The 13421-nt window shown below is 35.1% G+C and overlaps 1 protein-coding gene across 1 annotated transcript in view; it reads right to left on the reverse strand.

The window, feature by feature from the left end:
- Nucleotides 1-6699: 6699 nt before the first annotated feature.
- LOC128189005 (core-binding factor subunit beta-like) overlaps nucleotides 6700-13421 on the reverse strand; it is a 16904-nt gene continuing 10182 nt past the window's right edge. Inside the window, exons 6-7 of the mRNA XM_052860369.1 lie at nucleotides 11712-11767; nucleotides 6700-7028 (exon numbers count right to left, since the gene is read on the reverse strand). Of these exons, the coding sequence (XP_052716329.1) occupies nucleotides 6929-7028; nucleotides 11712-11767 (156 nt within the window). The 3' untranslated portion in view covers nucleotides 6700-6928. The remainder of the gene's footprint in view (nucleotides 7029-11711; nucleotides 11768-13421) is intronic.

A 13421-nucleotide genomic window follows, 5' to 3' on the forward strand; every position in this document is an offset into this window, starting at 1 on the left:
CAAAAAGCTTTCAAAGAGTTTATGTTGAGTCAGCATTATATAATACATTCTTCAACGTGCGGCAAAGTTAACTTTCTTTGTGTTACTTTAACTACCAAGCTAAAAGCACATTGACATATCTACGTTTAGATTAAGCAGTATCGGTAAATATTACTAAGGTACTTGAAATTAGCCAGAGCTGTACAATTACTTCCATCAAATAATGTACCGTTGCTAACATTTGAAAAAAAAATGTACACAAATACTACAAGTACGCGGTGCATTTATTTAGAGTATAACTTATTTTCATTTGAGCAGGAAAAAATAATTAACTTCAAACGAATATTTGTTTCAAGCGAAGGATGAATTGATAATTTATTCTCGATTAAAATTTAAGAGTAAAATAAAAATATCTTTTATAATATTTGTAATAATATACAGGCAATGTACATGAAATATGCAAACAAGTTTTAAAAAGTCAATAAAAAAATGTTTCATTTTTATTTATAAATTCTTTACAGTAGCTGATAAAAAGTGTATGCTAGAGATCATTTTTTATGTTCGTTGCCAAAAATAAATTCGTTGCAGCAAATTGAAGTTCGAACCCACGAAATAATATAATATTCGCCAAAACTTCTGTAATTGTATCAAAGAACTATATATGATAAGAGTTAAATTTGGCCCCCTTAATTCGCTATTTTTTAAGTGTTTCGGGTAGAATGAAATGTTTACTAATTTTTTAGAAGAGTTGATATAACATATATTTTTCATCTATTTATTTGATTTATTTGCACTCACTGGCAGTATATGACGTCAGAAGTGACGCCATTTCTATAATTCAATCAAAATCAGCCAAAAATTGACATTTTTCTTATCTACAGTAAAACACGGTTATAGCGAACACGCTTATAATGAATTGACGCTTACAGCGAAGTGAATTTCATTCCCCAAGTCTCTATTTCATGTTGTAAACTTGACGAATATAACGAATTACGCTTATAACGAAGTTAAATTGGCCGTCCCTGGGACTTCGTTATAAGCGTGTTTTACTGTATTTACGAATGGGAAATATAGAGCGCATGCTTGAACAAGGAAAAAAAATTTGTCACTTACTAGTATTAGTCTTGGCTAGATACATCTCTGATTAAAATATTTTATTTGTTCAAGAATGCGCTCTATGTTTTCGGAAAAACTGCTTGAAAACAAGCTGTTTTACGCTAAAAATGCAAAAATGGCGGGAAAAGGTTGGATTTACAATGTCATATTTCTAAATTGTGGGCACTTGAACCAAAATGAATATTATGTAAACACATCACATACATATCTGTACTAAGAAAACAAAGAATGATAGTAAAATAATGATGTTCATTTTAGGGGGCCAATTTAAGCCCTTATCATATATAGTCCTTTGTGACTACGAATTTCATTTCATTTTTTTTTTATTTCTTAGGAAGAATTGTGATTTCTTGAAAACGATGTCTTTTTTTATTTTGTTGGAACGAATTTTCGCTCGGTGGAACGAATCTTATTTCGTGAGACCGAATGTTATTTCGTGGGGAGGATTTTTTTTTCGTAGAAAAGAATTTTATTTCGTTGGAACGAATTTTTGTTTGTTGGAACGAATGTTATTTCGTGACACCAAATGTTATTTCGTGGGGAGGGTTTTTTTTGTTCGTAGGAACGAATTCTAATTCGTGTCCACTCAAGCAGATGTTCTAAAAATGTCATGCTGTCCTCTGAATTTTGGTTTTACACCACCTCAGCAAACTAAAAAACCACAAAATGACACGAACCTTAGAGTAACTGATTGCCCAACAACAAAGAATATCACTGGATATTGTTGTCTACCTAACAGTTTCATTGTAGATAATTCTCTGCGCATCCATCCACCATTTCCCCGTTCTTTGTTTCTTTTTTGTTTCTTTCAGTCGTATGCCAGCCATTTTCATTTAAATTAAGTAGGTCAGAAACAACAAAGCACTCGTAAAGATGATTGTTTTTGCTATTCTTGCAATTTTTTATTCGTGGTTGTAAAAGAAAATAAGTACCGAGAATATAAAAAACTATATATGCATTATATATAGCTGCGTGCTAAGTGTTCTTTTCAAAATGATTCGAACAAATTTTAACATTAAAAGTCAACCAAAGGAAAACGATTCCGCTTAAAACAAAATTTATAAAATTTGCCCGAATGAAATGCATTTGTACAACTGCAATAAGACAGTCTGATTTAATTCTGACAGAGATAGTGATCTTAATTCCTCCATATGCACGTTTACGTGTAAAGTGCAATGATGTAGGTAAAACCATTTAAGAGGAGAGCGGAGACAGTATAACTCATACACTACGAAAGTTGCACATACAGTGAAATAGATTCGGGTTCTACGATAGTTTTTGTTTGCATTGGTGATGAAGGTGATTGGAAACACAGCGGAATGTGGACAACAAATATAAATGAGAGCGATGAAAGTTAGGGTACAGCGAACATATCAGTGTCACACAAACATATAATTAACAGATACAAAACAAATGCATGATGATGCAAGAACATGCATGTTGTTTTAAAAATATCGCTGCAACCCCCCCCCCCCCCAAAATGTTATTGGATCTTATGCATCAAGTAGTCCTTCGTACGTTTTGCATGGCCTTTCTTTGTCAACATGGATCTCGATTTCATTATTGTTAGTCACAGAATGGAGACTGTTGTCTAAGTTAGAGGTGTGAACTATTAGTTGTGGTTTATTTTTTGCGCTCTTGATCCGGGGTTACATATTTACAACGCTTACGAATGAAAGTTCATAAAACCACGAAATCAAATTACAGAACTTTGAAGGCGCGAAACTCTGACCGCACGGGCAGGTAACAGTGTGACATGGGCGCCCGACACCCACACAAATCTTAGCTTCCCCACGGGAGCTCTCCTGTTGGACATACAACTGTTTTAAATATTAATTGTTATTTTATCAATGACATTGGCGATGTATTTTTTTAATTAGGTATTACCTAAAACCACGTAAGTACTGGATGCGCGGTGTTTTCTTTCTTTTTCGAGGCATTGAGACCCCGCTTCAGTGCAGTTAAAATCCCAATAACCACTGTACTAAATCTAGCAATTTTACTTTTATCTTAAATTTTTTGCTGTAAAATGTTTCCCATGGCGATTAATTACAAATGTTACAATGCATATTAGGAAAGAAATGAAGAAGTGCTAGATATTATGCCGTAAGACATTTTTTCAGTGGTTGAACAAGCCCACGTTCAATGAGAAACCGTTGATTTTCCCGGCACTTTGAGAATCGCGACAATACTATCGTGACTGTCATAGACCACGTGGGATGATGGACCACCGCCCCGATACGTACACGGACCATCACAAAGGACGATCAAATTATTAAATTATTCAATCTTTTACATCCAGCAGTGCCTCTTTTCATTGCTCTCTGTTTTTACAAGTTTTGTGATTAACCAGAAACTCATAACGGCACCCGAATATTGTCAATGGCTCCACAGAAATTGAAGCCAGAACCTTGGGCCGATGATGTTGGGAACATCATCTCGCAATAATATTTATAACGCTCGCTATTCTGATGGAAATTCTCCCTTTCACTTGGAGACATAAAATAGGATAATCCCCAAATACTCTCAAAGAGAAGTGACGCAAGATCCAACTGAAAACAAACGACGTTAATATCCAGTACTTCAACCAATTCTTGTCAAAGCCGATCGAAATGAAGACTTGTCATTCACGTATAATCTGGACATGAAAAGCCAAAAGTCATCAAATTTGATTGCCAGACACCCGGCAGAAGACCACAAGAAAGGACTGTCACGTGACGACCGTACCCCGCTAAATGCAAAATACATGTACTCTTATTACACACCCTTAAACATATTTTATCCCAAATTTCTAGTCGTTGAGATTGAACATAACAAACCCTCTTAACATACGCTTTTTTAAAGGAATATAGGTTTTAAATTTACACATATATTCAATTTTTTCATTAGTTTTACCAATAATAAGTCAATTTGAATAACAATTCGATTCAAATTCGTTTTAACTGTGGGTTTTCATGTCAGGATCGAGAGTTCTCCTCGGCTTGTTTCTTATATGATTACGATAGTCAAGGGCTTTTTCCAACCTTTTTTTGTTTATAAATTGAAGATTAAATTCAATGTGTGATAAAAATATGCAAGTCAAAAACTGCTTTTAAAGACTTTTTTTTATTTTTAGAAACCAACAATTTTTTTAAATGTTAAAGAAAACTTCAAAGTTGTTTTTTTTTTCCATTTACTTTAAATTAATAAACATATTCGTCATTCATTCACCAAACGTTACCAGTGAAAATACAAGAATGAACATTTTGAAGAAAATAATATTTTATTGTAGAACATACTTAAAAGAAACAAAGGAGATCATCGACCATAGAATAAAAATATGATAACGTATTGTAGTTATATAAAAACAAAAGATTTGTGACTGACTAGATTATGAAGCTGAAAACACATGGGTCTGATGAAATAGTCTAACAATTCAAGAAAAATAGACACTTACGCGAAATTTCTTGTGCAGAAAAATAATAAGCGATTTCTATCAATACCAAATTAATTCAGTAATACTGAGCAAAAAGGAAAAGAAAATAACCAACAAGAACAACACTATATATGCGGATGAATTAAAAGACGAAAACACGGGACTGATATCATTTCTTGTTTTTCAAATAAACAACTATGACGCAATGATCTTACAATATGTTGATGAATTTAAATAATTAAAGCTGACATGAATTCATAAATACGCATTATTCCCCTTTTATCTCCGACTACCGCCATATTAGTTGTTGATTTCTATTGTTCTGCTCATCGCTACACACCCCTATATAAGGCCGAGAGCACTATTCATGCTTCATCGCATTCAGGAATTTCATACACCCGAACACGTTACCTTGGACGAAAAGACTTATAAAAACGCGTTTTGAACAAAAATAATATGACAACCACTGCACTGGCAAGATATATCCAATAAACAGACAGACTGAAATCCAGGCGCAGATACTTCGAAAATTCCTCGATAATTGTAGAACGTTTTCCTGTGTATGTTATAACATCACACATGCGCAAACCACACACTGTGGCAGATCGAGCAATGTCAATTATCGCATGGATTTTATAAACGGGGAGTTTTTGAAGGAACGGATAGAAACGTTGTTACTTTCTTGGATTTAATATCATTTAGCTACTGTGTTGGATGTAGTGTCGCCAGGGTTTTCAAGAAGATGCAGACGTTATGCACTCTGTATGAACGACACACGTGTTCGATGTGCATGCGAAGTAAGGCAGCACTGTGTGTGCAAAATAATACGAATACCTTGGACATCCTTTCAAAGAATATATATATTTTGTATTTCATTGATTGTTGTTTTCTTTATTACTACATTTTACTACAATGTGTAGTTCATGCATTTAGAAGTCCGTGCAACGTAAATGCCTCGATCGGAAAGCAACCGACCGTAACTTTCTCAACCGGTATATATACCCCAGTGGCAGTAGAGGAGCGATCGAAACTAATATGGCGACCGAATGCTTTTATGAGTTCATGTCAGCTTTAAGACTGCATGCTATACCGCCTAATACATTTTATTAGTATTTAGTTCTTATGCTCAATAAGCTCCTTTTATTGTACATGCCACCTCCAAATGCAGCATTATGTACACTGATAAGTTGCATGCGCAGATCTAAAGACAGCTCATGCGCGGATCCAGAATTTTTTCCGGGTTGGTGGTGGTGGTGGTGGTGGGGGGGGGGGGGGGTCCAAAGATTATTTAGTTTGTTTGGCAAGGAGGGAATCCAAGGCCTTTTTGCGGTAAATTTACGTTGAGAATTTAAGAAATTTGAATTTTCCAGAGGGGAGGAGGGGGGGGGGGGGTCCGGAACCCACTGACATCAACAGTCGAACATCGAACATGTTGATATTATAAATGTTAGAGTACTCGAAGAAAACGAAAATGTTGCATTGCCTCTTGATACTTCTTCGACAGATCGTGGGAGTTTTCTGCGTCATTTTGACATACTATTTCATGGGAAATTTCGATATATAACAAGAAAAGAACGTATGAAATTACAGCCTTACCACAAAGCAGAAGAGCATTAGCCTTAGCTAGAGGCGTGAACAAAAATACTGTCAATGAGAAATATTTACAGTGCTGTCAAACCTTGAAAACCTACAATATATAGAAACATACAAACAAATCAATGCTACGAAAACATTGAAGATATTAAATACATTTGTACAGTATTATACAGACAAAAATAATCCAATTTTCTGTACATCTACCGTGAAGTACTAGTAGACATCTCCTAACACCGGTAAGTTTGCCATTGTAATGTCGTTATTATGACGTTTTTCTCCGATTTCATCGGGCATTTTGTACAAAATTCTTTTGTCACACACCAGACACAGGCATGAAAACACCACTTCATAAAAACAATCGAAGTGATGAAAATGTTCACAGGGTAAAATTATTATTCAAGGACATACGTTAAGGATTTCATTTTTCATTTGCTTACATGACTCAGTTAAGTCCTGCATCATTTATGACACAAAGCATTGGATGCATGTATATTTCATATTTCAAGGCCTCGAAAACGTAACCGGGTATAATAAAAAAACTTGTCTAATAAAACGTTGAATTAAAAGATTCATTCTTTAAAGAATGTAACGATGCCGCATATAAAAGCAGAATGATAAATCTAGTCGTTCATTTTGTCCGTAGAATCTCTGTCTGTGAACTGGAATGCAAGAATTTCAGGGCCTTCATAAATGCCCAAAGGCAGCTATTCTCTGTCCAGTGTGGTACATTTTCTCAACCCACAGATATATCTCTGGTCATTCGGATGAACTTGAACGGTCCATAAAAAATAAATGCGTCCCTGGAAAGGACATCTCTCTTATTTACAGAATATACATTCGATGTCTCCAAGGCAACAGCGAACGCCGGTCATTCACTGCCACTGGTCTCAGGGGGACTGGCACGAGAACCCTCCCGCCTTGTCTGAAAAACAATCAAAATTAAAATAAACCTCAATTTAGGAATTGTTGCGGCACACTTTATTGTGTAAACTGCAAAACAGTGCATTTAGTAGAAACTGATACATATTTTTAAAAAAAGTAATTTATGGAGGTATGGGAATTATTGCAACGATATTTTACGTTTTTGGTCAACCTTTAGAACGCTAGCAGCAAATGAGTTCAGTTTCTGTAATTGGTTCTTTTGAGTAAAAGCGAGTGCGTTAAAACGGCTCTATATTTGGTGTATCATTAACGTATTAAAGAGAGGGGGGTTATTCGGCGATTCTGATTAAGAAATGCAAATAGAACCCAATTAGGAAAACTTTTTCTACAATTGATGGTGCTTGGAGACAATATATTCACAACGAATGCATGAAAAGAGCTCGTATTTTATGCCAAACACAAAGCAAAGACAACATGTAGCCCTAACGTTACATCCAGCGTGGCTCTCTCTGTCGCGGTCGCGTGCGGCGCAGGGTGGTCGAAATCTCGTGTGTCGAGCTAATCAACTGAACACGTTTGTGTTTTGTGGCCCCCGGGTGAACATGCGGGTGTTCCTCAGAACTCTTCTGGTAATGGAGGTTAAATAAGTTGACTTTGACTATTTTGATTTGCTCTAGGCAAGTCATCCAATTGCGAATTGATCTACGGACGGATCTTCCTTATAATAAAAAGATCTATCGCCTAAACTCAGGATCAAAAGATTTTCCGTCAGCAATAGTAAATAATATCCTTATCATCACCACTTTTTCCAGAGGGCCCTTTTTATTACTTATTTGCTATGAATCCCAAGAAAGTTATTATTCATAAGAGCTTGATTTTGTACAAGAATAAACAAATTACAATTCAAGTTTATCTAATTTCAACAAAGTGAAAAGCTGTAAAAAGTCAAAATGAAATCAGAAGCAAGCTAATTTAGCCGATAGCAATCGCATAATACCAAGTTGCACGGCCGAACGCCCTCCACTTCACACCTGACATTTTTATTAATTTTTTCAATGCATGATCAAAGTTTGCTCCGCGCCATAAAATTTATAAAGTCATAAAACCCGGTTACATAAAGGGTAAAAATGTAAAACATAACCATAAGACCAAGCAGCTCGAATTATGATAATTAATGCTGCCAATTAACGCAGAACCGCCATGCAATCTACATCTCTGATCTACCAGCTCACACTACGTAAATGGTTATCAGCCGTTTAAGAAGTCATCGGTTGGTAGTCAATGACTTAATAATGGGATGAAAATTTAAACAATCGCAAAGGTTAAAACATTCAAAAAAAGATTTCAAAATAAATAGTTTAAAATGGGAGTTAAAAGAAATTGCAATAACATGCAGGTAACGGAGAACATTAAAGCCAGAAATTAAGACCATTCTTCAAAAATGAAAGCATACGTAGTTTTTGTTTTCTAATAAACTTGGCGATATGAGGTGATCAGAGTGGACTCATTTTTTTCCATTTCTCGACGCTTTCATTATATCAAAATGTCTCGGAAGAAACTGGAAGATAGATTATCTATTCAAATGAGATTACACAAAACATGGGGCAATCACAAGAAAGAGTGGATTCGTTTTAGATCGAAAATGACGGTAAGTTAATTTTTGTTATCAGGGGAAAAAATCGTTTCATTATGTTTGTTTTGACAAACCAACAAAGAACCGGCGAATCCAATCTTCAAACAGAATGAACACTAATTTCTTTGATCTGAAATTTAAATACAAGTGGTTCTGAATTAAAACTGGAAAGTAGGAAATTTCTGTAAGAAAGGGACCAGTAATTATTATTCTATCGCCCCATTGTTTGGAATTAAGCTTTCAATTTTGTAAAACATTGAAGAAGACCCCTGTTATGTTTATGTTATCTTGTCAACATGTTTCCTTGTCGCAAATTGAAAAACAGCAATTCATAATTCAGCCCTGTTAATCAAATGATAATACAGTCCACTTAATTTGAATTGCAAAGTGAAATTTTTGTCATAATATTCTCTACGAGTATCAAGGCATGAAAGTTTTGACCCGAAATAAATATGCATGTAACATGAACGTGCCTATGTGCAGCTTATTGTAAGCTTATTGTAATGTTTTTAAAATACGGCACGCTTTGCAAAGGTAATAAAATCGGTTCAGCACAAGACTTGCGCGAATTACTGAATGTTCAGACTGTAATTCCGCTCTCTATTCCGCATCGATTCCCCATATTGATTACCTAATTTCCCCATACATGGATTCTTACGGGTTCACACCCGCTCGAGTACATTTTGTATTTTCCTGTTTTTTTTTAAATATTGCAAATTATAGCACAGAAGGCAGCCGGTTAAAAGTCGTGGATTGAAAGGCCAGGGGCTGAGACTAAAATGAATTTGATATCACATTGAAAATCGCCTCAGAAATTTACACGTTTAGAAATCCAATAAAAATCTAATAAATTGTTAAAAGAGGCGTCTTGAGCTAATTGTTTAATACGTCGACATATTTTGCCGATGTCGGAACTCCGCAGGGATGTCTTTAACGCAAAGCGTCGCCGCCGATATCTGCGGTTGAACTTTCTCCAATTTTAGCCATATTTCTCCCAATAATTGTAAACAAATGAAAATTATTAGGGATTATGCAGCGGATAATTCCGCTCAATTAATTTCCAGCGATAATCACATTACCGTTTTTTACACCTCGATTTACCCTTATCGACAATGAAAACAATGTCGTGCAATCGGCTTTTGTATCAGTTTGCGACATTTTTGGTATGCATGAAAGGTAGTTCTTTCCAATCCCATCCCATTTCTCGATACAGATATTCAATTACCAGTCACCTGGGTAAATATTTGTAACTAGCGACCGATTTGTACACCGGCTTAACGCACCAGGGATTCTGTACCCCAAATAGCGGAGTGTTCGGGGATTGAAAAAAAAATTCAAAAATCATCCAATATTAAAATTTAATTATATATCCAGGCACTCTCCGGGAACAATCCCATGTATAGAGCCTGTATTTCTACACAAAGTAATTAAAAGCATCCGGGATTAGGATAATGACTTCTAATTTTCCAAAGATCAACGGATTTTAAGTATCTATCAATGACTCCTCCGAAGCCATAAATATAAATCCTGTCGAGAATTAATTGTTTACTATCTTGTTCGTTGTTAAAATTAATCGACAACGGTACTTTGAAAAAGAAAAAGGGTGCAAAAAACAAAAGAAATGCATATGACGTCAGCCTAACAGCAAATGCGGAAGCGTTTTTAAATAGCAGACGATATCAACTAGGTGTTATTTTCTGCATGCAAATCATACAATAGTGCAAATGCATCCTAGTCCGTAACCCTACACTTTTTGCACTCGTTTCTAGTAACCCCCGGGTCAGTGTACCTATCACGTAATAATACTAAAGTAGTTCCGCTCCTTAATGTAAAGGTGTAGCAATCTACACGGACGGCAGGGTGCGCGCATTTGCGATTGAAGAAAAAAAAAATAAAACTCCATGCTCTTGCAATCTGTCAAAGGGTCAAATTTATTAGTGCATAATAAAATATGTTCAGATCAAATCAAATTTATTAGTGCTATGAGAACACTTTCTTTTCTTTGAAATCTGTTTCTATAGTATGCTTCACCATATGCGGACTTTTGATGATTTTTCATGATGTAATGTATATGAATAAAAACTCGCGTGTAATATGCTTTATGAATCCATCAGGTATAAGAATTGTATCTGAAATAGGGTTAAAGGTTTCGCTCTAAATCATATTTCTCTTAAAGCAAAGAATTCATCAGAGTAAAATATTCAATTCGAGTTTGAGAGACTCTATTCTGGTGGGGGTTCATAAACTATCGGTGAGTGAAATTTATGATAATAAACATGTCCCCGTCAATGGGTGTACGGCCGGCCGGCGGACATGTAAATTATAAGACAAAGTAACCGGCCTGTTGCGATGCTCGAATCCTTCATCGGCCGTCTGCCGACAGCGGCCGTTTCGCCCTAATTATACCAGTTTGCATCACTGAATTCAAATAAAAAGGACTGAACACAAATGTTACTTTTTTGTTGCCTGTTCTAGTTATACAAATTCGAGCACATAGAAATGCAAAATACGATCCCTAACCCAATAGCTTCTGGAATGAATACAAAACCGCCCATTGAACTTTCGTGTTCATGTCTTTGAATTATACCACAATCGAATTAATATCATTTGATTTTGTTGATTCATCTTTAATTCCCCTTTTTTGCATGGTTTCTGGGTTTTTGGTTATTTCCCAATGAAATAGACTGAATGAATAGCCCAACGTTATGTTCACGAAAGAGATACTTCTTTTAGAACAAACCAAACTATACACTGCCAAAGTAAGACAAATTCATGCCTACAAACAAGAGAGCAGATGTACTTATATATGCCAGTTACAGTTACTGTTGGTTACAGTAAGAATGCAGCGTGCATTATTCCGTCTATGATCACGTGGTAAAAATTCACGAAAATGCGTCACTGATTTAGTAAGAACTTCAAATGTTTGGTTGTATACAGAATAAAAAAGATGTGAAACTAGCTCACGTGGCAATCACGTTTCGAACACCATGTTGTACCACGTGATCATATCCGGTATGCCTAGGCGACTACGGTGACCATCAGTACTAATGATGACGTAACAAATGTGTCACAAACATTTTTTAAGCTTACTTTGCTGTCAGCTCCGGGACGGGTTTCATTCCCCTGGTTTGTAGGCTTGAACTCACCTGCACGAAATAAATGCACCATATACAGCCTCTATCATCTGTGTACAACTCCAATCAAACATTCAAAATGGAAACTCGATTTTTGCACATAACTTATGTAACCCAAATGAATATATTATACGATTCATCAACTTAAAGATACTGAAAGCATGAAAATATAAAAACTAGCTATGAATACTGCCAAGCCAAAAAGGGAATTTCATTGTATTTCTGTCTATAGTTAGTGTCTTTGGTGGTGTCCTTTTGTTTCGTTTTTTATTTTTGTTAAACTCATTGCACTTTCACGTAATTAATTAAGACCCATTCCCCCAGTAAACTAAAACTTTTGGACTCAGCCTTTAAAAAGTCTTTATTGGCTTTAAAGAAACTGGTAAAATTGTATTTTCAACAAATATTTTAAGAAAAAAAAAGCTTATATGAACAAAAGGTTTCATGATCAACTAATTGTGATGCTCTCAGAATTTAATATAATTATAGCAATACCATAAGATTTCAAAGCTAGAAAAAAATATTTGCAATTTCACACATGTTGTATTAAAATTTTATGAAAGCTGACAAAAGTGAGGGATTTTGAGATATTGCAAGACTGAGTAATCAATTAACTCTATATTCTTTACCTCACATTAGAGTCCCATTTCCTTTTCTCTATTTCAGAGAAGGAATATTCTCTTTACACAGAATCTATCAAATGATGGATTTTTTTCTTCCAAGTGTATATTAAAGTTTTCCTACAAATGTCTTAATTAATTATCAATGATGATCATAATGGAAAAAGAGCCAAAAAGTGATCTGTTTCCACTTATAGAACTGAAATAAATCTCTCAGGTGTAGAATTAAAAACATAGATCTGACACTGAACTTTGTTAAGTAAAGGCCAGGTGTACCAAGAAGTTCAGCACAATTTCTTTTGGGTGGAAATGGTAGAACTAAAAGAAACCGTGGAAAGATAAATGCATCTATTTACTAGTTAATTCAAGGGGGTGTTTAAAAAGAGTTAATTTTACCATTTCTTAAGTCAACAATTGTTGGGTTATCACAGACAACTTTTGAGGGGGTTGGTTTTAGTTCAGTCACAATGCCAACTTGAAGACAAAGAAGAAAAGGGAGAATTAAATCCCGTCGAGTTTGTGTTTGTATTTCATGCCATTTTCTTTTTCAATAGAGGGAATTTATGGAGTTGTTTTTTTCCCTTAAATAGATAATTTCCCCAATTAAGTAACATGAACAACAAGAATTAAAAAAAAAAAATAATAACAGCAGTTTTTATGCTAAAATAAATATGCAGAATTAAAAGGAAAATTTCAAATGAGGAGACCAATCCCTTGAATAGATTTGATATGAAGGACATTGATGTGAGGCATTATGCTAATGGGAGTGGGACAAGATAACCCTTTATTGAGTTCCATTGTACTGTATGGTCCGATGGTCATTATAAAACGGAATCCTCCCTAGGCTACCTCTCCACACCATCTTTCTGCTAGTTACCAAACAAAGACAGAAACATTTGCCCACATGTTGGATTTGTTTTACAATATTTCCAGACCAGGTGCCCATTTGATTTTTTATGAAATCTGTTTTTAATGAGAGGTTTTTTAGTATTTTTTATATCTTTAAAAGGACATGTGATGTTGATATTATGTTCTCATATTTTTCT

This window comes from Crassostrea angulata, chromosome 6 (genome assembly GCF_025612915.1).
Source record: "Crassostrea angulata isolate pt1a10 chromosome 6, ASM2561291v2, whole genome shotgun sequence".
In the NCBI taxonomy this organism is placed as follows: domain Eukaryota; kingdom Metazoa; phylum Mollusca; class Bivalvia; order Ostreida; family Ostreidae; genus Magallana; species Magallana angulata.